This window comes from Anomaloglossus baeobatrachus, chromosome 10, assembly GCF_048569485.1.
Source record: "Anomaloglossus baeobatrachus isolate aAnoBae1 chromosome 10, aAnoBae1.hap1, whole genome shotgun sequence".
Lineage (NCBI taxonomy): Eukaryota > Metazoa > Chordata > Amphibia > Anura > Aromobatidae > Anomaloglossus > Anomaloglossus baeobatrachus.
In genome coordinates this window covers 161,326,660-161,351,739 of record NC_134362.1, presented here as the reverse complement: position 1 = coordinate 161,351,739, position 25,080 = coordinate 161,326,660, and the positions used below count along the sequence as shown (strand labels likewise).

Sequence of the window (25,080 nt, the reverse complement as noted above, 5' to 3'; positions counted from 1 at the left end):
TGGGAGACCCAGCACCCGCCCTGTTTTTTCTTAGGGTATTTGTTTTTCGGGTGCACATGTTGTTCATGTTGATAAGTTACGTTCTCCGATATTGTTATCGGATTGAATTTGTTTTTGAAACAGTTATTGGCTTTCCTCCTTCTTGCTTTTGCACTAAAACTGAGGGACCCGTGCTCCCACGGGGGGGTGTATAGCCAGAAGGGGAGGGGCCTTACACTTTTAAGTATAGTACTTTGTGCGGCCTCCGGAGGCAGTAGCTATACACCCAATTGTCTGGGTCTCCCAATTGGAGCTAGAAGAAAAGGAATTTACGGTAAGTAAACAAAATTCCCTTCTTTGAAACAGTTATTGGCTTTCCTCCTTCTTGCTTTTGCACTAAAACTGAGGGACCCGTGCTCCCACGGGGGGGTGTATAGCCAGAAGGGGAGGGGCCTTACACTTTTAAGTGTAGTACTTTGTGCGGCCTCCGGAGGCAGTAGCTATACACCCGATTGTCTGGGTCTCCCAATTGGAGCTAGAAGAAAAGGAATTTACGGTAAGTAAACAAAATTCCCTTCTTTACTTTTCCAGGCTGTCTCTGACAAGGTGCAGTTTTGGTTGCAGTTTGTGTGCAGAAAAAACTGCAGCATGCGCATGTAGCCTAAGGCTGCTTTCGCACATCCGTTTTTTGCTGTCCGGCACAATCCGGCGAAAAAACGGTCTGTTGCATCAGTTTTTTCCATGCGTTCCTTCCATTTTTTCACGGATCCATTGTGCTACTGAGCATGCGCAGTTCAAAAACTGGATCCGTTGTTGGATTGCGGCATATGCCGGATGATGACGGATCCGGCACCGATAGGCTTTCATTGTAACTCATGGCGCCGGATCCAGCGCCATACGTTTTTTCCCCGCAGACAAAAAATGCTGCAAGCAGCGTTACATCTGGCCGCCGGATCAGCTATTTAAGCCGGATGCAAGGCAAGGCCATGCGGCACAATCCGGCGCTAATACAAGTCTATGGGGGAAAGAACGGATCCGGTGGCAACACACACTGGATCCATTCTTTCCGTTTTTTACCGGATTGTGCCACGCGGCAAAAAACGGATGTGTGAAAGCAGCCTAAGACTTTTTTCAACCTTTCTCCAGATCTTAGGCCTCTTTCACACATCCTTTTTTGTCATCAGGCACAATCCGGTTTGTGACTGATGCAACAGGTTCGTCGCAGATTGTGGCAAAACTGATGTGACGAATCCAGTAAAAAAAAATGGATTTGTCTCATTTTTTTTTTTGCCTTCAGGCCAAAGGTTATTTGCTATGGAGGAGAGACAACCTCTGGGCATGCCTAGAAACAAAAAAACGGATCCGTCGCCTGATTCCGTCATTTGACGGATGACGATGGATCCGGCACCCATAGGCTTCCATTGTAACAAAAAAAAAAAAAAAAAAAGTCGGATTGCGCCAGATCCGTCGCCTTTCGTTTTTTCGCCGGTCCCAAAAAACGTTCGTTTGGACGTTGTTTCCGGCGGCCGCACAGACAATTTTTGCTGGATCCGTCGTGCGACAGATGAAACGTGAGGCCATGCGTCGCAATCCAGCGCTCATACAAGTCTATAAGAAAAAAAAAACAGATCAGGTGCCCGATCCGTTTTTTTTCCCAATTCGCCGGATTGTGCCGGATGGCAAAAAACAGATGTGTGAAAGAGGCTTAAACGTGATCTTTCTCTTGTCTTGGACAGGGCACTCTCTGCTTTATCTCTTCCCCTCCTCTTCCCTTTCTGCCCTGTGTACTGAAGCAGATTAATGCAGAAGGTATTCTGGAGAATCCATCAGCTTTGGACTAGCCTCGCCATGCATGGTACCCTGACCTCACCTAGTTGGTAGCAGATGCTCCATGGCCCCTTCCTCACTGTCTGGATCTTCTTTCACAATATCTGATGTTCCTTTCTACTTTACCTCTGCAGCGTTTAATGGCATAGCTGTTACAGCTGAAGTTTTGAGTTACAAGGCTTTTATGACTCTTATAAGTCTCAATTTGCAATGACTTGTCATCGTATTTGGAAGACACTTTCACTGGTTCAAACAGCAGTTTTTTCATTCTCTGAGTCTCTTTGCTGGCCCTGCTCTTGACCAGTCGTGATGTGATACCCCCCCCCCCCAGGGAAGGACGGGACAGGAGTGAGATGAAAACCACAGAAATAGATATACTGGGGAACCAAAACGCTTTTCACACAACACACCCACAGAAGTATAAGACACTAAAGGATTAGTAGGAAAGCAAGAGCAGGAAGGAAGCAACAAGACAACATGGGTAGACTCCACAACAGATCCAAGCAAAATGCAACACTTTCACCTGAAAGTTTGCGTCACCAAAGCTCACGACCAACTCAGAATAAACTATAGCTGGCATGGGTAGAAGATTTCATCCAGCATAAATAGGAGGGGAGTAGATGTGATAGGCATCCCCACCACATGTGATCAAAGGAGCCTCACACGCAGACTAGCAGTGATTAACTCTTGCTAACCTGCCTATTAATCAGCATACAGCAGGTCAATGACTGAGTCTGCCTGTGTTGAACCCAGATAAACCATCAGGCGGAGTGTCAGGATCTGCAATGAGACCAATGCCGTCAACACAGTTGGCAAAGTTTGTGCAAAACTCTGTGTAACACTGATTTTCCATGTAGTGGTGTAGATCGAGATCTCATTGCTTTTTCACATTGCTATCCTCCAGAATTTAAAAACCATGAAGACGAGTCAAGAAGCCTTTGTGATGGAAGTGGAGAGCCTCAATAGTCAGCTGAAAGAGGAACGCATGAAGAGCTTTCACCTGGAGAAGCAAATGCAGTCCAACACCTTCTCCCAGCGCAGGGCGGAAGAGGTCGGTATCAATTTTTATCTAATGGTCCCACAAAGTTTCCCGCTATTGCTCGTCATTGCATATCTGTCACGGATGTGACTGGACCTTCAGGTGATGCTGCTGGGACCAGGTGCAGAAGGGCCCGGCGATCGTCCAGACGTTAATGGTCCCTTTTAAGGGCTTGACTTAGGTTTTTTTTTTCTGTTTAATTGCCTGGTTGGAGGAGACGTTCCTCCAGCTGGTAATTAAGGGCCTTTCTAACGTGGGGCCCCTCACTCCTCCAGTGCGGGTTATACTCATCACTTGGAGAAGTTGCTGCTCAGGAGTGCATGTGGCTTCAGACTACAGCGGCTGTATATTCTGAAGATTCCCTCTCAAGATAAGTTGTTGTTTTTCCTTTTTCCCCTTTGCTGTTTATTTTTGTGTTTGTGTTTTCCCTCCGTGGATTGGTGGGTGGTGGGATTTAGTCCTAGGGTCTGGCTAGGAGACAGGGGCACGTTGGCGGGCCACATTTCCTAACCCTTATAGATACCTGTGGTTTGAGGTGTCAGGGTCAGCGCGGGAGCCCCCTGGTTACTCCTTCCTCTTTGTGTTTCAGACTCCCTTATTCCCAGGAGTCCACTTGCTGGGTATCTCTCCCCGCACCCAGCATGGCAATATCACTACCATATGCCATAACTTGGGGATCGTGGGTTCTCCTGTTTAGAAAACTGATCTTTTTTTTTTTTTTTCTTCACCCTATGAAAAAAATAAAGCAGAAATTGTCATTAATTTTTTTTCTTCATAAATCCACAGTGCACGTGAAAATAAGAAACGTTCTGATCTATCTTATCAGATAAAACTGTTTCTTTCTCCTCTTGGAATGATATTTGATTCTTAAAATTTTAATTTCACAGATAAAATGTGTCTTCAATGAATACAGATTTTCCAATTGTTAAGATAGCATATTACAGTTGGTGCTCATAAAGCCCTGTAGAGAGCTGTAATTACAGGAGAACTTGCAGCAGAATGTCTGAATATTGATTTTACCAATGAATTAACAGTAAAAGGAGGGCAGACTTTCCCATTACTGAGATAAGAGATGATAATTTGTGCTTTTAATATTGAAGGAGGGAGGAGCTAGAGATAGACACAAACATTTTACTGCAAGTTCTCCTAAAATTACAGAGTTCCCCATAGAATCTTATGAGCACCAACTATGATCTCTTATCTCAGTAATGGGAAAATCTGTGTATACTAAAGACAGATTTTACCCATGATTTGAAAACATATCTTTGGACCGTGTTAGCCAGTAGATAGCAAAAAATTGTTAAAAAAAAACTGAAAGTCCTCAGTGGTGATAACTAATTAATTTTTAAAAAGTCAAGAGGTCCCTTCCCAATTTTGTTACCCAGCCAAAATAAAGCGGACAGCTGGGGGCTAGTACTCTCAGGCTGCGGAGGACCATGGTTATTGGGCACCCCCAGCCTAAAAGAGCAGCCTGCAGCCACCACAGAATTGTCGCATCCAGCAGCTTCCTCTAACATATATTACAGTTTCTTATTTTCACGTGTACTATTGATTTATGAAATAAAAGAAAATTGAAAAAGGTATTCTTTAATTATGCATTTATTAGATGGGTTGATAAATAGGTTTTCAAAGAACGTTTTTCCCTGATTGTCAGCCTGTGGCCTGTAAACAAGCCAGCGATCACTTGATGAACTGGTAAAACGTTCTTTCTTCTGGTAACTTGGTCGGCGGTTCCTGCATAAATATCATCCTTATCGAAAGTACATCACAGGTGGTGTGCTGCCGACTACATGATGCTCTATGGGGACCGAATGTTCGTTTTAACGATTATTTGCTCCCATCAGGCTAAATAAACCGGCCAGTAAATTACCACCAATCACCTTGTGTTTACTTCCTTGGCGCTCGTTAGTGGGCCAAAGTCGGCCCATCTAAGTCTTACATAATACAACATTTTGCTTCTGGAGGTGCTACGGGGAAATTGACCACTTACTGACAGGTTTTCCCACTAGAAGGTGATACCTGGAAAAAGAAATGGTACATATAGAGTATTAACCTTGGTAAAAGGGATAAGGACAAATCCATGGAATTGCTCACCTGGATGAAGGGTCACAGCCACCGCAATCGCATATAGACAAAACGGCTGCCACAATCCCTAGAAAGGCTAGGTAAAAGATAAAAGGGCACCACGCTGCTGTCGACAGGTGCAATAAAAACTGGATGGCTTGAGCATGATTTATTCAACGCGTTTCGAAGAATATCAGTTCCTTCTTCAGAAAAATCACACAAATATCAGTATAAGTATGTATGATACTTTTATGAATCCTGAAGAAGGAGATTGTATTCTCCGAAACGTGTTGAATAAATCACGATCAAGCCAACCTATTTTTATTGCACCTGTTGACAGCAGCGCGGTGTTTTAACCCCTTTATCTTCTACCTATTTTAGGTTTTCCCACAGATTAGAGCTGATCATTACAGGACCAATAAAAATTACATTTAGTGATCAGTTTATTGTGAAGCTATCCTTCTAACAGGAATGGATTATTCAAAGCGGAAAACCCCTTTAAAGGGAAATTGTCACCAGGTTTTTGCCACCTAATCTGACATCAGCATAGCATAGGGGCAGAGATCCTGTTTCCTGTGATGTGTCACTTACTGGGCTGCTTAGTGTTTTTTTGATAAAAATCACTGTTTAATCAGCAGTTGATTATTGTTACAGGACTACTTGGCGTGCTGCAGGTAGTCCAGCATATTCATGAGCTCTGTATAACTGCTAGATCTACAACAGAGAAAACATTGATTTTATCCAAATGAGTATCACCAAAAAACAAACCCCATATAAAATATAACCTTTAATAATATTATTATGTAAAAAATTATTTGGTACCTCTTACAGTGTAGGGTAAATTTGAAAAGGGGCAGGTAATACCAGATAAGTATTTTACCAAAACAAACGGAAGGAAGTGATAAAGCTGACCCTAGTGGACCCTAAGCCTGTTTCTACATAGCAATGGCGGGTATGACGCACTAAGGTTGTGGCGCCCCCATTCACCATCGGCAAACGTAGTACACCCTACACTATACAAAAAGTGCACCACCAAAACAAAAAGTGAAAGGATATCAATAACTGGGCAGCAAAATTATTACGCCATGAATAATAAATTATGATTCACCTGGTTAGAAAATCCATCAATCAGGGTCCTCAGAAGAGAAAGTTGTGGACCGGTGCAATAAAAACAAGATGGTTTGATGGTGACTTATTCAACGCGTATTTACAAATATACGAATACAATCTCCTTCTTTAGGAAAATCACATAACTCATTCTTACTTATACTGATACTGATTGATACATATGTGATTTTCCTGAAGAAGGAGATTGTATTCTCCGAAACGCATTGAATAAGTGACTTAGGCGGGCTTTGCACGTTGCGACATCGGTAACAATGTGTTACCGATGCTGCAGCGATAGTCTCGCCCCCGTCGCAAGTGCGATATCTAGTGAAAGCTGCCGTAGCGATTATTATCGCTACGGCAGCTTCACACACACATACCTGCCGTGCGACGTCCCTCTGGCCGGCGACCCGCCTCCTTCCTTAGGGGGGCGGGTCGTGCGGCGTCACAGCGACGTCACACGGCAGGCGGCCAATTGAAGCGGAGGGGCGGAGATGAGCAGGATGTAAACATCCCGCCCACCTTCGTCCTTCTCATTGCAGCCGGCGGCAGGTAAGGTGATGTTCCTCGCTCCTGCGGCTTCATACACAGCGATGTGTGCTGCCGCTGGAGCGAGGAACAACATCGTACCAGTCGCAACATCGGCATTATGGAAATGTCGGAGGCTGCAGCGATGATACGATAACGACGCTTTTGCGCTCGTTCATCGTATCAAAAAGGTTTTACACGTTGCGATATCGACTGCGACGCCGGATGTGCGTCACTTTTCATTTGACCCCATCGACATCGCACGTGCAATGTCGCAACGTGAAAAGCCGCCCTTACTCAACGTGTTTCGGAGAATACAATCTCCTTCATCAGGAAAATCATATAAGTATCAATCAGTACTAGTTTGGTGACCATCAAGCCAACCTGTCTTTATTGCACCTGTCGACAGCAGTGCGGTGTTTTAACCCATTCATCTTCTACCTATTTTAGGCTTTCCCACAGATTAGACTTGATCGGTACGGGACCAGAGAAAAGGATATTTAGTGATTAGTTTATTGTAAAGCTATCCTTCTAACAGGAATGGATTATCCAAAGTGGAAAATCCCTTTAAAGGGAATCTATCACCAGATTTCTGGTGCCTAATCTGAGAATAGCATAACATAGGGGCAGAGATCCTGATTCCAGTGATATGTCACTTACTTTGCTACTTAGTGTAGTTTTGATAAAATCACTGTTTAATCAGCATTAGATTATCATTACTGGACTACTTGGCGTGCTGCAGGTAGTCCAGCATATTCATAAGCTCTGTATAACTACTAGATCTGCAGCAGAGAAAACCTTGATTTTATCAAAATGACAGCAAACAGCTCAGTAAGTGACACATCGCTGAAATCAGGGTCTTGCCAGCGTGGATTATCGTGAAACAGATTAGGATAACAGTGAAACATAGACACGAGTGAGCAGCAGCAGAATGTAGCACAATAACAGCAGCACAGACAGCAGAAATAAGGGCCTGAGAAAAATGGAAACAGGTATTCTTTAATTGTGCATTTAGATGGGCTGATAAATAGGTTTTAAGAAGAATGCTCGTTCCTGATTATCAGCCTGTGTTGTGTAAACAGGCCACAAACAAACTCGTTGCCTAGGCACCTCCCTTGAGGGGAAGGTGCCTTAAATACCTGAAACCTCTCAGCTGGCACCCTATGGGCGTTCTCAGGATGCCTGTGAGGTGTGTGCAGGCCTCGACAGACAGCAGCATGATCTGAGGATGGGATGGTGAGAGAACAGACGTCCCCGCCAGGGGAGAGGGGCAGGACAGCGCTGGAATGTCGGTGTGGGCGATACAAATGGATTATCCAACACAGAGAACCCCTTTAAGCTCTACAGAATATCAGAGCTGCCGAAGAGCACAGCGGATAGTAGAGACAGGCATTCAGGGGGAAAAAGCTGAAAAGTCTTCTGTCCCTTTATCTTCTGTATCAGACCCTGACATATCACAATGGTATATATTGGTATATTCTCTTTAAATGATCTTTTAGAATAATGGCGCGGCGTGACCTAATTCTGTATACATTTTTATACATTTTGTTCCTTTTTTTTTCTTTGCCGATTCTTTTAATACTGATTTTTTTTTTTTTTCTTTTTTCACTTAGCGAGGTTTAGTTACAGCACATTTCTACAGCTAGACAAGGAAATCGGGATTATGCATGCCATATCCATTTAATAATTCAGCCACTCTGCATTTCAGTGCGTGTCACAGTTCAGTGAAATGAAATCATATAAAAGAAGACATCTTTGTTCTGTCTAGGAGCTAAGCCGCTCTTTTCTCTTCTTTTTTCTCTGCCAGTGGTTCTCTTTGGCATGTTTTAAAGAGCTTGTAATTGAAATTTTGCATTAAAACAGATGAGTTGATTCAAGTGTGGCAGAGGTTTTACAATTCTCATCTCCTGTCAACACTGTCATTACAGGGTTTTTTTTTTTTTTAGTTTATTTTTTCCTGCACCCATTCATCCCTTTTTTTTTTGCGTACAACGTGTTTTCACAAAATTCATATTTATGAACTTCAATTAATAAGGTGGATGGTATACGAGCCGCGCCGATGGTAATGTAAAATATAAATTATTTACTAAACCTGCCTTTTTTTTGCTTATTACTTATTAGTTATGTGTCTAAAGTGAATGCATTGCTTACATATAATCTATTTATTTGCTCTAATTTTACTTGCAAATTTTATTAAAGGGGGGGTTGCATGAAAATATATACACCTAGATGATTTATCCAGGAAAGCGTCCCACTCTTTTCTATAGTCTGTGTCTGGTATTGCAGCTCTTCCTTTTAAAGAGGTTTTGCCACAAAAAAAAAAAAATGTATTCTATCTTGGAAAAACAATACATTTTTCAAACACAGTTTATTTTCAAAATTGTATAAGGCCTAGCTAGGACACACAGCGAGTAATACAGAGCAAGTGGAACGTGATAAAGAATCGCATTCCACTCGGACCAATATTACTCGATGGAGCCGCTCCCATGAGCGGTTGTTTTCTCAGCCCTAATCGGACCAAGAAAACAGTCGCAGCATGCTGCGGGTGCAATGCGATCTTGTTCCACTCGCACCCATTCAAATCTATGGGGCAAGAGAAACTTCGCACTGCACTCGCATTACACCAGTGTAACACGAGAGCAGTGTGATTCTCGCATCATCCAGCAACAGAGGAATTAGGGAGATAAATCCCTCCCTCCCCTCCGCAGCGCCGGCCCTCCCCTCCGCAGCGCCGGCCCTCCCCTCCGCAGCACCGGCCCTTCCCTCCGCAGCGCCGGCCTCTCTTCCGCAACATCAGCCCTCCCTCCGCAGCGTCGACCCTCCACTCTGCAGCGTCGACCCTCCCCTCCGCAGCTGTGGTCTGATTGGACCACAGTCGCATGACACTCGGCTCTAACTGTGTGCTGCGAGCGTGAGCCGAGTGTCATACGAGGACTCGCACTAATCCCCGAGTGGCCTCAGCCTTAGGGGTACTTTGCACACTATGACATCGCAAGCCGATGCTGTGATGCTGAGCGCAATAGTCCCCGCCCCCGTCGCAGCAGCGATATCTTGTGATAGCTGGTGTAGCGAACATTATTGCTACAGCAGCTTCACACTCACATACCTGCTCTGCGACGTCGCTCTGGCCGGCGAACCGCCTCCTTCCTAAGGGGGCAGGTCGTGCGGCGTCATAGCGACGTCACACGGCAGGCGGCCAATAGGAGCGGAGGGGCGGAGATGAGCGGAACGTAAACATCCCGCCCACCTTCTTCCTTCCGCATAATCGGTGGACGCAGGTAAGGAGATGTTCCTCACTCCTGCGGCTTCATACACAGCGATGTGTGCTGCTGCAGGAACGAGGAACAACATTGTACCGTCGCTGCTGCGAAATTATGGAAATGTCGGACCCTACACCGATGATACGATAACGATGCTTTTGCGCTCGTTAATCGTATGTGAAAGGATTCACATACTGCGATGTCGACAGCGACGCCGGATGTGCGTCACTTTCCATTTGACCCCACCGACATCGCACCTGCGATGTCGTAGTGTGCAAACTACCCCTTAATGTTCTACTACAGGCTGCTAACAATGAAAGCCAGGAACCATAGGGAGATACATAGCTAATCTGGTGCACCCTCCAGCTGGCTATTCCCCTCATCACTTAAGATGATTGACAGGACTCTCCAATGTATGTATACAGAGAGAGAGCTGTCATTCACCTGGGGTTGGGGAAAGCGATTGTGCAGCCAGGCTTTGTCCATGCTGCCCGTAGTTCAGGCTGTATGAACTTTATGACAGGTTCCCTTTTAAATTACTAGGATAAACCTTCTTCAGGACACAAGCCTAGCTATTACTACTGCCGATCTTTTTCAACTACTTTTATATAGCTGGATCTTATTTTCTATTTTAGCTACTTGATCGAATCAGTGACTTGGAGAAGGAACGAGATCTCTTAAAGGAAAACTCTGACAAACTGTTTAACAGGTATGAAACTTGACATAAATCGTATACACGCCATATGTTCCTCTGAAATGTCCCGCCCCGTCTACATCATACAAGAGCCATATACAAAAATTAGATCAATTTATGAGATTCAATAAAAACCTTATGGGGGAAAGTGTAAGTTTAGTACAACAGTCCAATCAAGTATTAATAACAATAGAAGGTGTATATTGTGATATTAGCCAAAAAGGTTAGCCCCAGAAAGAAACTAATACTTATGAAAAGTGTTTTCTTGGGGAAATCCCATTTCGAAGCATACATAAATCAAGAAAACCTCCAAGTATAATCTGGGGCTTATACCCACAAGAGGGTGCTATCCACTATGTGCCACTATACAGACCACACTGCCCAGTACTCCAACTTGTATTTCGCCCACGGCTTTGTCAGGAGGTTCTGGGGTAGTGTTACTGGTCATATGTTATACAGAGTGTGTTCCCAATGTTCACCTGTGGCACAGGTGGGCCGCACATCACCTCATCGCTTGTCATGCCCACCGTCCCGGAAATAACATTTCGCGCATGTGAGCACTGAGTGATCCAACTGGACGCCTCCCTGTTACTGCTTAAAGAAGTTGTCCAGTTACCAAAACTGATTTTTTTTTTTCTGATAAATCTTGCTAATATGTGCCCCTCAACACATCTATTATGTTTTTTCAGCAAAATTACCTTTTTTTGTGCACTAGCAGCACACGGTCATTGCTGGCTCCAGCTCTGATGGGGTTAATCTCTCCTCTGACTTCCTGTGTTCAGTTCCTACAAGTCCCAAATTCTTTGTGGCTCTAGGGCGGTGTCTAGCTTATCTAACACACCCATTGTGTCTAATACACCCACTCTGCTCTCCGACCAAACCCTCCTCCCTGCCTCTTCCCGGTGGATGCACTGAGATCATCAATCACACAGAGACAGCAGCAGCTCTACACAGCCATGGGAAGAAAGTGTGTGTGCGCGTATATACAGTGTATGTGTATGTGTGCGCGTATATACAGTGTGTGTGTATATGTGTGCGCGTATATACAGTGTGTGTGCGTATATACAGTGCGTGTGTATATACAGTGTGTGTATATACAGTGTGTGTGTGTGTATATACAGTGTGTGTGTGTATATACAGTGTTTGTGTATATACAGTGTGTGTGTGTGTATGTGTATATACAGTGTATGTGTATGTGTGCGCGTATATACAGTGTGTGCGCGTATATACAGTGTGTGCGCGTATATACAGTGTGTGTGTGTATATACAGTGTTTGTGTATATACAGTGTGTGTGTGTGTATGTGTATATACAGTGTATGTGTATGTGTGCGCGTATATACAGTGTGTGCGCGTATATACAGTGTGTGCGCGTATATACAGTGTGTGTGTGTATATACAGTGTGTGTGTGTATATACAGTGTTTGTGTATATACAGTGTGTGTGTGTGTATGTGTATATACAGTGTATGTGTATGTGTGCGCGTATATACAGTGTGTGCGCGTATATACAGTGTGTGCGCGTATATACAGTGTGTGTGTGTATATACAGTGTGTGTGTATATACAGTGTGTGTGTGTATATACAGTGTGAGTGTGTATGTGTGTGTGTATGTCATACTCACCTGTCTGCAGGGTCCCGGTGCCATGCCTGCTTCCAGCCCCTGTCTCGGTCCCGCCGCTCTGGCTGTGTGCAGTCTCCCCAGGGCACGTACGAAGCTTGCAGGACCTGGCGGTGGATCACCTGATGCAGTCACCTGACGCATCAGCTGATCGATTCTCGTGGTGTCGCCGTCTTTTTCGCGCCCGGCCGGCTATCAGCTGATCCTGCCGTCAGGGGACTTCATCAGCTGATTACCGGCAGCTCCTGCAGTGATGGGCCAGGATCAGACTCCGCTGCAGGAGCTGCCGGTAATCAGCACAGACGTAAGTATTTATTTATTTATTTTTTTCTTCTACTGATGCATCAGCTGATTGTATAATCGGCTTTTATACAATCAGCTGATGTATGATGTGATTCACATCCTTTAACCTGACACATCATCTGATCGCTTTGCCTTCCAGCAAACCGATCAGATGATATTGGATCCGGATTGGACGGCGCGGGACCCTAACCCAGGATTACTGAGGAGGGGGGGTTTATTTCAATAAAGATGGAGTCACTAATTGTGTTGTGTTTTATTTCTAATAAAAATATTTTTCTGGGTGTTGTGTTTTTTTTTTTATCATTACTAGAAATTCATGGTGTCCATGTCTAATATTGGCGTGACACCATGAATTTGGGGCTTAGGGCTAGCTGATAATATACAGCTAGCCCTAACTCCATTATTACCCAGCTAGCCACCCGGCATCAGGGCAGCTGGAAGAGTTGGATACAGCGCCAGAAGATGGCGCTTCTATGAAAGCGCCATTTTCTGGGGAGGCTGCGGACTGCAATTCGCAGTGGGGGTGCCCAGAAAGCTTGGGCACCCTTCACTGTGGATTCCAATCCCCAGCTGCCTAGTTGTACCCGGCTGGACACCAAAATTAGGCGAAGCTTACGTCATTTTTTTTTAAAATTATTTCATGAAATTCATGAAATAATTAAAAAAAAAAGGGCTTCTCTATATTTTTGGTTCCCAGCCGGGTACAAATAGGCAGCTGGGGGTTGGGGGCAGCCGTACCTGCCTGCTGTACCCGGCTAGCATACAAAAATATGGCGAAGCCCATGTTATTTTTTTTTTCTTTTTGGGTAAAAAACTGCATACAGTCCTGGATGGAGGATCCTGAGCCTTGTAGTTCTGCAGCTGCTGTCTGCTCTCCTGCATACACTAGTGAGTGGAGGATGCTGAGCCTTGTAGTTCTGCAGCTGCTGTCTGCTCTCCTGCATACACTAGTGAATGGAGGATGCTGAGCCTTGTAGTTCTGCAGCTGCTGTCTGCTCTCCTGCATACAATGAACATTTTGAATAAGGAAATGACATCAGACCTTTTTTTTTTTTCATCAACAATCTTTAATGGCATTGTGCACTGATTAAAAACGCAGTGAGCAAAAACGCAGCAAAAAACGCACCGAATCGCGGCAAAAACGTGACATGCAGCACCGCAGGTGACAGAGCAGAGCAAGTTGGTGACATGCTCTGCTCTGACACATAGTGTGCTGCATGTCACTGTATCCACTCTGGGACTTGTTGTGCAGGTGACCGGATGATACATGTCACTAACTTGCTCCACTCTGTGACTTCTGCTGCATTGTTCCAACTGTATACACTCTCACCTGAACAAGTCTCAGAGTGGGGCAGTTAGTGACATGCAACAAGTCCCAGAGTGGTGAAAGATAGTGACATGCAGCACACTATGTGTCAGAGCAGAGCATGTCACTGTCTCCACTCTGGGACATGTTGTGCAGGTGACCGGATGATACATGTCACTAACTGCCCCACTCTGTAATTTCTGCTGCATAGTACCAACTGTATACACTCTCACCTGCACAACAAGTCCCATAGTGGAGACAGTTAGTGACATGTAGCATCCGGTCACCTACACAACAAGTACCAGAGTGGAGAAAGATAGTGACATGCAGCACACTATGTGTCAGAGCAGAGCATGTCACTGTCTCCACTCCGCTGACCTCACAGCGATGGATGCAGGGGGACACAGAACAAGTAATCGGCCGACACTGGAGTCATCTGATTACTTGGGATGAATGAGAAGTAAAATGCTCTGGTGCTCGATGGGCGAAGCCCATGCCGATTTTTTTTTTAAAAAATTCATTAAAAATAAAAAAACAAAAAAATCACATTTTCTTCGGCGCTCCATTGGGAGACCCAGACGATTGGGTGTATAGTACTGCCTCCGGAGGCCACACAAAGCATTACACTAAAAAGTGTAAGGCCCCTCCCCTTCTGGCTATACACCCCCAGTGGGATCACTGGCTCACCAGTTTTCTGCTTTGTGCGAAGGAGGTCAGACATCCACGCATAGCTCCACTGTTTAGTCAGCAGCAGCTGCTGACTATGTCGGATGGAAGAAAAGAGGGCCCATACTAGGGCCCCCAGCATGCTCCCTTCTCACCCCACTTTATGTCGGCGGTGTTTGTTAAGGTTGAGGTACCCATTGTGGGTACGGAGGCTGGAGCCCACATGCTGTTTTCCTTCCCCATCCCCCTGAGGGGCTCTGAGGAAGTGGGATCTTACCGGCCCCCAAGCCCTGAGGCCGGGCTCCATCCACAGACCCATGGAACCTGCTGGATACGGAGCTGGGTACCGTTCAGGGACAAGGCCCTGCGACATTCAGGTACTCTGTGTCCCAAACAGGCCGCGCACATTCCAGACTTGCTGGGTGTGCTAGTGCGCCGGGGACAGTAGCGCTGCGCGCTGGGGTTACAGTCACTACAGTTTGTCTGAGTGACTTTATGTGTTGGGGACTGCCGCGCCGGCCGCCCCTGGAGCGGCGGCGCGGCTGCGACTTGTGGTGCGCCGGGGACTTAGCGCCGACCGTGCTTTTACGACGGCGTCGCTTATAAATTTAGTCCCCGGCTTCTGCGGCCTAGCTCCGCTTCGTTCCCGCCCCCACCCTGTCAATCAGGGCAAGGGAGAGACGCTGTACGATTAATCAGCGCCGAGGGCTGGAGCCTTATTTACATGCTCCAGCCCTCTCACTGAGCACAGGGGGACGCAGGTTTCCCGCTCTTTGTCTGCACACGCCCAGGGCCCGCCCCTCTCCATAGGACGCCGGCAGCCATTCCTACATGCAGTCTGGCTGGAGAACGGACACAGGCTCTGGGAGACCCAGACAAGGGATTTCTGGCGACCACACACCCGCGTTAAGCGGGCGGTAAGCAGCACTTTAGTGCTGGCCCCACTAGTGCCACAGTGTTATTTTGGTGTACCTTTTTTCTCTATACCATATATATATGTATATATATATTGCACTGTAAGGTCGCTTCTTGGCTGTATACCCTATCTTGCTCTGAGGAGACGACAACATGTCATCCGCAAAACGCAAGGGTGCCAAGACACAGGCTGTAAGCGCTGCTTGTGCCGCTTGTGGGGCTGATCTACCGGCAGGTTACAATGACCCCCATTGTGTGCAATGTTCGGTCCCTGTGCCACTTCGTCAGCCGGAGTCTATGGTGGTAGTGGCCCAGGCAGAGTCGCCGGTGAACCCTGTCCCGGTGACGGGGACAGAGTTTGCTGTTTTTGCTGACAAAATGTCTGTCACTATGACAAAGATACTAGAGACCTTGCAGGCCAGGCCAGTTACTCAGACCATGGACACTGCTGCGGCAACGTTCCCCGGTCCCCCTCATTTGGAGTTAATCCGTGATTCAAGGGGGTCCCAGGCATCTCAGCCTGACGGCTCTGATTCAGATGACAGTCCCAGGCAGCCTAAGCGTGCTCGCTGGGAGAGACCCTCCACGTCCTCACGCGGATCAGGGTCTCAGCGAGAAGAGTCTCTACATGATGAGACAGAGGAGGGTGATCAGGAGTCTAATCCTGAAACCGCTCTCAATCTGGATACTCCTGATGGTGACGCCGTGGTAAATGACCTTATAGCGGCCATCAATAGTCTATTGAAAATTTCTTCGGCGCTCCATTGGGAGACCCAGACGATTGGGTGTATAGCTACTGCCTCCGGAGGCCACACAAAGCATTACACTAAAAAGTGTAAGGCCCCTCCCCTTCTGGCTATACACCCCCAGTGGGACCACTGGCTCACCAGTTTTCTGCTTTGTGCGAAGGAGGTCAGACATCCACGCGTAGCTCCACTGTTTAGTCAGCAGTAGCTGCTGACTATATCGGATGGAAGAAAAGAGGGCCCATATAGGGCCCCCAGCATGCTCCCTTCTCACCCCGCTTGTGGTTTGTAAGGTTGAGGTACCTATTGCTGGTACGGCGGCTGGAGCCCACATGCTGTTTTCCTTCCACATCCCCCTGAGGGGCTCTGAGGAAGTGGGATCTTACCGGCCCCCAAACCCTGAGGCCGGGCTCCATCCACAGACCCATTGAACCTGCTGGATACGGAGCTGGGTACCGTTCAGGGACATGGCCCTGCACCATTCAGGTACTCTGTGTCCCCGTACACACAGGCACAGCACACTCCAGACTTGCTGGGTGTGCTAGTGCGCCGGGGACAGTAAAGGGTTACAGTCACTGCAGCCTAGCTGAGTGACTTTATGTATGGGGAACTACCGCGCCGGACGCTCCGGGAGCGGCGGCGCGGCTGGGACTTGTAGTGCGCCGGGGACTTAGCGCCGACCGCGCTTTTACGGCGGCGGCGCTTATAAATCCAGTCCCCGGCTTTTGCGGCCTAGCTCCGCTTCGTTCCCGCCCCCACCCTGTCAATCAGGGTAGGGGAGAGACGCTGTACAATCAGCAGCGCCGAGGGCTGGAGCCTTATTTACATGCTCCAGCCCTCTCACTGGACACTGTGGGACGCCGGTTTCCCGCTCTGACTTGGGGGCACGCCCACGGCCCGCCCCTACTCACACGAGCTGGAGAAGGACGCCGGCAGCCATTCCTTCAGTCCGAGCTGAGAGATCGGACTCTGGGCAACCAGGCACAGGACTAGGGCGACCACACACCCGCTTATAGGCGGGCGGTAAGCGGCACCTGAAGTGCTGACCCCACTAAATACCGCAGTTGTCCATTTGTATTTTTATGCTTACACTGCATAGGTCGCTATTTTTGGCTATATGCCCTCTTAGATGGCGACACATCAGCAGCAGGAAAGCAGGGGTGCTAAGGCACAGGCTTTCTATGCTGCTTGTATTGCATGTACTGAAGTGTTCATGTGTATTTATGCTTGTATGCTATACACTGCACTGTACGGTCGCTAGTCTGGGCTATTTTCGCCTAGAATGACTAGACTACAGCAGCAGAAAAGCAGGGGTGCTGAGGCACAGGTTTTTTCTATGCTGCTTGTATTGCAGGGGTTGCAGTGTTCATTTGTACTTATGCTTGTATGCTATACATTGCACTGTATGGTCGATATTCTGGGCTATATTCCCCTAGATGGCTAGTCTACAGCAGCAGAAAAGCAGGGGTGCCAAGGCACAGGCTTTCTATGCTGCTTGTATTGCATGTGCTGCAGTGTTCATTGTACTTTATGCTTGTATGCTATACATTGCATTGTACGGTCGCCATTCTTGGCTCTATGTCCTAGATGGCTAGTCGGCAGCAGCATATAAGCAACACAGGCTTTCGATGCTGTTTTTACTGCATGTGATACTGTTCCACGGCACTGAACCCCATTGTGTGCAATGCTCCCCTGGAGCACTTGGTCAGCCGGGGTCTCTACTAGACGTGGCCAAAGGAACCACCTGTCAACCCTGTCCAAGGACAGAGATGGAGTTGCAATGGGATAGAGACTTGCAGTCCGGACAGGCCATGGGCAATCTGGATCATTGCTCCCTGGCCACCCTCATTGGGAATAAAATCGGTGCTCCGGGGGGGGGGTCCCAGGAGGCTCTCTGTATGATGAGGACTTTGATCCTGACAACGCTCTCAATCCGGATACACCGGATGGTGACGCCATAAGGAATGATCCTATAGCGTCCATCAATGGAATGTTGGATCTTTCTCCCTCAGCTCCCCCAGCGGAGGAGTCAGCTTCACAGCAGGAGAAGTTCCATTTCAGTAGCTCAAACGTATATTGAGTATTTTTCTGGCCACGCTGACTTCAGAGAAGCAGTCCAGGAACACCACGCTTACCAGATAAGCGTTTTCTCCAAACGTATTAAGGATACACGTTATCCTTTTCCCCCTGACGTGGTCAAGCGCGGGACCCAGGGTCCAAAGGTGGATTCTCCAATCTCCAGGCTTGCGGCTAGAGCTATAGTTGCAGTGGAGATGGGACTTCACTTAAAGATGCCAGACAGATGGACTCTGGTTGAAATCTGTCTATGAGGCTATCGGCGTGTCGGTTGCTCCGGCATTTACAGCCGTATGGGCACCCTAAGCTTTTCAGCTGTTCTTGCACAGCTGGTCTTGAGCATATGTACATTTGTGCCGCAGGGGCGTCCGTAACCTCGCAATGTCTGCATTGCGACTTACCCTATTAATGCTGTCCTGGAAGGACAGTCGAGGTTTCGGTCCTTCCCAAGCTCGGGCAGGTCCCAATTGTCCTCGTCCAAAAGAGCTGAAAAGCCTCAGAGGGGCTCAGTTTCCGGGGGCTCAATCACGCCCAAGGAAGGCAGCCGGAGGAACCGCTACCAAGGCGGTCTCCTCATGACTCTCAGCTCTCTCATCTCTCCGCATCCGCGGTTGATGGCAGACTCGCTCGCCTTTGGCGACATTTAGCTGCCACAGGTCACAGACCGGTGGGTGAGGGACATTGTGCCCACGTGCACAGGACAGAGTTCTGTTCTCGTCCTCCGACTCGATTCTTCAGAACGTCCCCACCTCCCCACCGAGCCGATGCTCTTCTGCAGGCAGAAGGAGTGGTAATCCCTGTTCCTCTTCAGGAACAAGACACGGTTTTCCTCCAATCTGGTTGTGGTGCCAAAAAAGGATGGCTCTTTCCGTTCCGTTCTGGACCTAAAACTGCTCAACAAGCACGTGGAGGCCAGGCGGTTCCGGATGAAACCCTCCGCTCCGTCATTGCCTCAATGTCTCAAGGATATTTCCTAGCATCAATAGACATCAAAGATGCTTATCTCCACGTGCCGATTGCTACAGAGCACCAATGTTTTCTACGTTTCGTGATGGGAGACGACCATCTTCAGTTCGTAGCTCTGCCATTCGGTCTGGCGACAATCCCACGGGTGTTCACCAAGGTCATGGCGGCAGTGGTAGCAGTCTTGCACTCACAGGGACACTCTGTGATCCCTTACTTGGACGATCTACTTGTCAAGGCACCCTCTCAAGAGGCATGCCAACTCAGCCTGAATGTTGCGCTGGAGACTCTCCAGACGTTCGGGTGGATCATCGACTTCTCAAAGTCAAACCTGTCACCGACCCAATCACTAACGTATCTTGGCATGGAGTTTCATACCCTCTCAGCGCTAGTGAAGCTTCCGCTGGACAAGCAGCGGTCACTACAGACTGGGGTGCAGACTCTCCGTCAAGGTCAGTCGCACTCCTTAAGACGCCTCATGCACTTCCTCGGGAAGATGGTGGCGGCAATGGAGGCGGTTCCGTTTGCGCAGTTTCATCTGCGTCCTCTTATTGGGACATTCTCCGCCAATGGGACGGGAAGTTAACATCCCTGAACAGGAAAGTATCCTTTTCACAGAAGGACTCTCTGCAATGGTGGCTTCTTCCCACCTCATTATCACAGGGAAGATCCTTCCTACCACCGTCTTGGGCGGTAGTCACGACAGACGCGAGTCTGTCAGGGTGGGGAGCAGTTTTTCTCCACCACAGGGCTCAGGGTACGTGGACTCAGCAGGAGTCCACCCTTCAGATCCATGTTCTGGAAATCAGAGCAGTGTATCTTGCCCTACTAGCCTTCCAGCAGTGGCTGGAAGGAAAGCAGATCCGAATTCAGTCGGACAACTCCACAGCGGTGGCATACATCAATCACCAAGGAGGGACACGCAGTCGGCAAGCCTTCCAGGAAGTCCGGCGGATTCTGACGTGGGTGGAAGCCACGGCCTCCACCGTATCCGCAGTTCACATCCCCGGCGTAGAAAACTGGGAAGCAGACTTCCTCAGCCGCCAGGGCATGGACGCAGGGGAATGGTCCCTTCACCCGGACGTGTTTCAGGAAATCTGTAGCCGCTGGGGAAGGCCGGACGTCGACCTAATGGCGTCCAGGCACAACAACAAGGTCCCAACCTTCATAGCACGGTCTCGCGATCACAGAACTCTGGCGGCAGACGCCTTAGTGCAAGATTGGTCGCAGTTCCGGCTCCCTTATGTGTTTCCACCTCTGGCACTCTTGCCCAGAGTGCTACGCAAGATCAGATCCGACTGCAGCCGCGTCATACTCGTCGCCCCAGACTGGCCAAGGAGGGCGTGGTATCCGGATCTGTGGCATCTCACGGTCGGCCAACCGTCGGCACTACCAGACCGACCAGACTTACTGTCCCAAGGGCCGTTTTTCCATCGGAATTCTGCGGCCCTGAACCTGACTGTGTGGCCATTGAGTCCTGGATCCTAGGGTCTTCAGGATTATCCCAAGGGGTCGTTGCCACCATGAGACAGGCTAGGAAGCCCACGTCCGCTAAGATCTACCACAGAACGTGGAGGATATTCTTATCCTGGTGCTCTGCTCAGGGAGTGTCTCCCTGGCCTTTTGCATTGCCTACCTTTCTTTCTTTCCTGCAATCTGGGTTAGAAAAAGGTTTGTCGCTCGGCTCCCTTAAAGGGCAAGTCTCGGCGCTATCCGTCTTTTTTTGAAAAGCGTCTAGCACGACTTCCTAAGGTGCGCACGTTCCTGCAGGGGGTTTGTCATATCGTACCCCCGTACAAGCGGCCGTTAGATCCATGGGATCTGAACAGGGTACTAGTTGCCCTCCAGAAGCCGCCCTTCGAGCCTCTGAGGGAGGTTTCACTTTCTAGACTATCACAGAAAGTGGTTTTTCTGGTAGCGATCACATCTCTTCGGAGAGTGTCTGAGCTAGCAGCGCTGTCATCCAAGGCTCCTTTCCTGGTCTTCCACCAGGACAAGGTAGTGCTGCGCCCCATTCAGGAGTTTCTCCCGAAGGTGGTATCCTCTTTTCATCTTAATCAGGATATCTCTTTGCCTTCTTTTTGTCCTCATGCAGTTCATCGGTTTCAGAAGAATTTACATTTGTTAGATCTGGTGAGAGCACTCAGAATCTACATTTCCCGCACGGCGCCCCTGCGCCGCTCCGATGCACTCTTTGTCCTTGTCGCTGGTAAGCGCAAAGGGTCGCAGGCTTCCAAAGCCACCCTGGCTCGATGGATCAAAGAACCAATTCTTGAAGCCTACCGTTCTGCTGGGCTTCCGGTTCCATCAGGGCTGAAGGCCCATTCTACCAGAGCCGTGGGTGCGTCCTGGGCATTGCGACACCAGGCTACGGCTCAACAGGTGTGCCAGGCAGCTACCTGGTCGAGTCTGCACACTTTCACCAAACATTATCAGGTGCATACCTATGCTTCGGCGGACGCCAGCCTAGGTAGAAGAGTCCTGCAGGCGGCAGTTGCCTCCCCGTAGGGGAGGGCTGTCTTCGCAGCTCTAACATAAGGTATTTCTTTACCCACCCAGGGACAGCTTTTGGACGTCCCAATCGTCTGGGTCTCCCAATGGAGCGCCGAAGAAGAAGGGAATTTTGTTACTTACCGTAAATTCCTTTTCTTCTAGCTCCTATTGGGAGACCCAGCACCCGCCCTGTTGTCCTTCGGGATTTTTGGGTTTTTTCGGGTACACATGTTGTTCATGTTGAACGGTTTTTCAGTTCTCCGATGTTACTCGGAGTGAATTTGTTTAACCAAGTTATTGGCTTTCCTCCTTCTTGCTTTTGCATTAAAACTGGTGAGCCAGTGGTCCCACTGGGGGTGTATAGCCAGAAGGGGAGGGGCCTTACACTTTTTAGTGTAATGCTTTGTGTGGCCTTCGGAGGCAGTAGCTATACACCCAATCGTCTGGGTCTCCCAATAGGAGCTAGAAGAAAAGGAATTTACGGTAAGTAACAAAATTCCCTTCTTCTCCCCCTGCCCCTTCTGCAGAGGAGGCAGCTGCACAGCAGGAGAAGTTCCATTTCAGGTATCCCAAGCGTAAACTGAGTACTTTTCTGGACCACGCTGACTTCAGAGAATCAGTCCAGAAACACCATGCTTTCCCAGACAAGCGTTTCTCCAAACGTCTTAAGGATACACGTTATCCCTTTCCCCCTGACGTGGTCAAACGCTGGACCCAGTGTCCAAAGGTGGACCCCCCAATCTCCAGGCTTGCGGCTAGATCCATAGTTGCAGTGGAGGATGGGGCTTCACTTAAAGATGCCAATGACAGACAGATGGACCTTTGGTTAAAGTCTGTCTATGAAGCTATCGGCGCGTCGTTTGCTCCAGCATTCGCGGCCGTGTGGGCACTCCAAGCTATTTCAGCTGGTCTGGCACAGGTGGACTCTATCATACGTCCAGCAGTGCCGCGAGTAGCGTCCCTAACCTCGCAAATGTCTGCGTTTGCGACTTACGCTATTAACGCTGTCCTGGACTCTACAAGCCGTACCTCAATAGCGTCTGTCAACTCTGTGGTTTTGCGCAGAGCCTTGTGGTTAAAGGAATGGAAAGCGGATTCTGCTTCCAAAAAATGTTTAACCAGCTTGCCACTATCTGTAGATAGACTGTTTGGTGAACAATTGGCTGAAATCATTAAACAATCCAAGTGTAAAGACTCCTCCTTACCCCAGCCCAGATCAAGCAAACCTCAACAGAGGAAGTGGCAGTCGAGGTTTCGGTCCTTTCGAGGCTCCGGCAAGACCCAATTCTCCTCGTCCAAAGGGACTCAGAAGGAGCAAAGGAGCTCAGATTCCTGGCGGGCTCACTCACGCCCCAAGAAAGCAACCGGAGGAACCGCTTCCAAGGCGGCTGCCTCATGACGTTCGGCCTCATCCCTCCGCATCCTCGGTCGGTGGCAGGCTCTCCCGCTTTTGCGACATTTGGCTGCCACAGGTCAAAGACCGGTGGGTAACAGACATTTTGTCTCACGGGTACAGGATAGAGTTCAGTTCTCGTCCTCCGCCTCGGTTCTTCAGAACCTCCCCACATCCCGACCGAGCAGATGCCCTTCTGCAGGCGGTGTGCTCACTAAAAGCAGAAGGAGTGGTGATCCCTGTTCCTCAGCAGGAACAAGGGCAAGGTTTTTACGCCAATCTCTTTGTGGTTCCAAAAAAGGACGGCTCGTTTCGTCCTGTTCTGGACCTAAAGCTGCTCAACAAGCATGTGAACGCCAGGCGGTTCCGGATGGAATCCCTCCGCTCCGTCATTGCTTCAATGTCTCAAGGAGATTTCCTTGCATCAATAGACATCAAAGATGCTTATCTCCACGTGCCGATTGCTACAGAGCACCAACGTTTTCTACGTTTCGTGATAGGAGACGACCATCTCCAGTTCGTAGCTCTGCCATTTGGTCTGGCGACAGCCCCACGGGTTTTCACCAAGGTCATGGCGGCAGTGGTAGCAGTCTTGCATTCTCAGGGACATTCGGTGATCCCTTACTTAGACGATCTACTTGTCAAAGCACCCTCTCAAGAGGCATGCCAACACAGCCTGAATGTTGCGCTGGAGACGCTCCAGACTTTCGGGTGGATCATCAACTTTTCAAAGTCAAACCTGGCACCGACTCAATCACTAACGTATCTTGGCATGGAGTTTCATACTCTCTCAGCGATAGTGAAGCTTCCGCTGAACAAGCAGCGGTCACTACAGACAGGGGTGCAGTCTCTCCTTCAGGGTCAGTCGCACCCCTTAAGGCGCCTCATGCACTTCCTAGGGAAGATGGTGGCAGCAATGGAGGCAGTCCCGTTCGCGCAGTTTCATCTGCGCCCACTTCAATGGGACATTCTCCGCCAATGGGACGGGAAGACAACTTCCCTAGACAGGAAAGTCTCCCTTTCTCAGACGGCCAAGGACTCTCTGCAATGGTGGCTTCTTCCCACCTCATTATCACAGGGAAGATCATTCCTGCCCCCATCCTGGGCAGTGGTCACGACAGACGCGAGTCTGTCAGGGTGGGGAGCAGTTTTTCTCCACCACAGGGCTCAAGGGACGTGGACTCAGCAGGAGTCCACCCTTCAGATCAATGTTCTGGAAATCAGGGCAGTGTATCTTGCCCTATTAGCCTTCCAGCAGTGGCTGGAAGGAAAGCAGATCCGAATTCAGTCGGACAACTCCACAGCGGTGGCATACATCAACCACCAAGGAGGGACACGCAGTCGGCAAGCCTTCCAGGAAGTCAGGCGGATTCTGATGTGGGTGGAGGAAAGAGCATCCACCATATCAGCAGTTCACATCCCGGGCGTAGAAAACTGGGAAGCAGACTTCCTCAGTCGCCAGGGCATGGACGCAGGAGAATGGTCCCTTCACCCGGACGTGTTTCAGGAAATCTGCCGCCGCTGGGGGGTGCCGGACGTCGACCTAATGGCGTCTCGACACAACAACAAGGTCCCGACCTTCATAGCGCGGTCTCGCGATCAAAGAGCTCTGGCGGCAGACGCCTTAGTGCAAGATTGGTCGCAGTTCCGGCTCCCTTATGTGTTTCCACCTCTGGCACTCTTGCCCAGAGTGTTACGCAAGATCAGATCCGATTGCGGCCGCGTCATACTCGTCGCCCCAGACTGGCCGAGGAGGTCGTGGTACCCGGATCTGTGGCATCTCACGGTCGGCCAACCGTGGGCACTACCAGACCGTCCAGACTTACTGTCCCAAGGGCCGTTTTTCCATCGGAATTCTGCGGCCCTGAACCTGACTGTGTGGCCATTGAGTCCTGGATCCTAGCGTCTTCAGGATTACCTCAAGGGGTCGTGGCCACCATGAGACAGGCTAGGAAGCCCATGTCTGCTAAGATCTACCACAGAACGTGGAAGATTTTCTTATCCTGGTGCTCTGCACAAGGAGTATCCCCCTGGCCATTCGCGTTACCTGTCGTTCTTTCCTTCCTGCAATCTGGGTTGGAAAAGGGCTTGTCGCTCGGCTCC

At 48.8% G+C, this 25,080-nt stretch overlaps 1 protein-coding gene across 1 annotated transcript in view; it reads left to right on the top strand.

The window, feature by feature from the left end:
- RPGRIP1L (RPGRIP1 like) overlaps positions 1-25,080 on the top strand; it is a 283,031-nt gene that overhangs the window by 93,579 nt on the left and 164,372 nt on the right. Inside the window, exons 8-9 of the mRNA XM_075325764.1 lie at positions 2,711-2,857; positions 10,440-10,513. Coding sequence (XP_075181879.1) covers positions 2,711-2,857; positions 10,440-10,513 — 221 coding nt within the window. The remainder of the gene's footprint in view (positions 1-2,710; positions 2,858-10,439; positions 10,514-25,080) is intronic.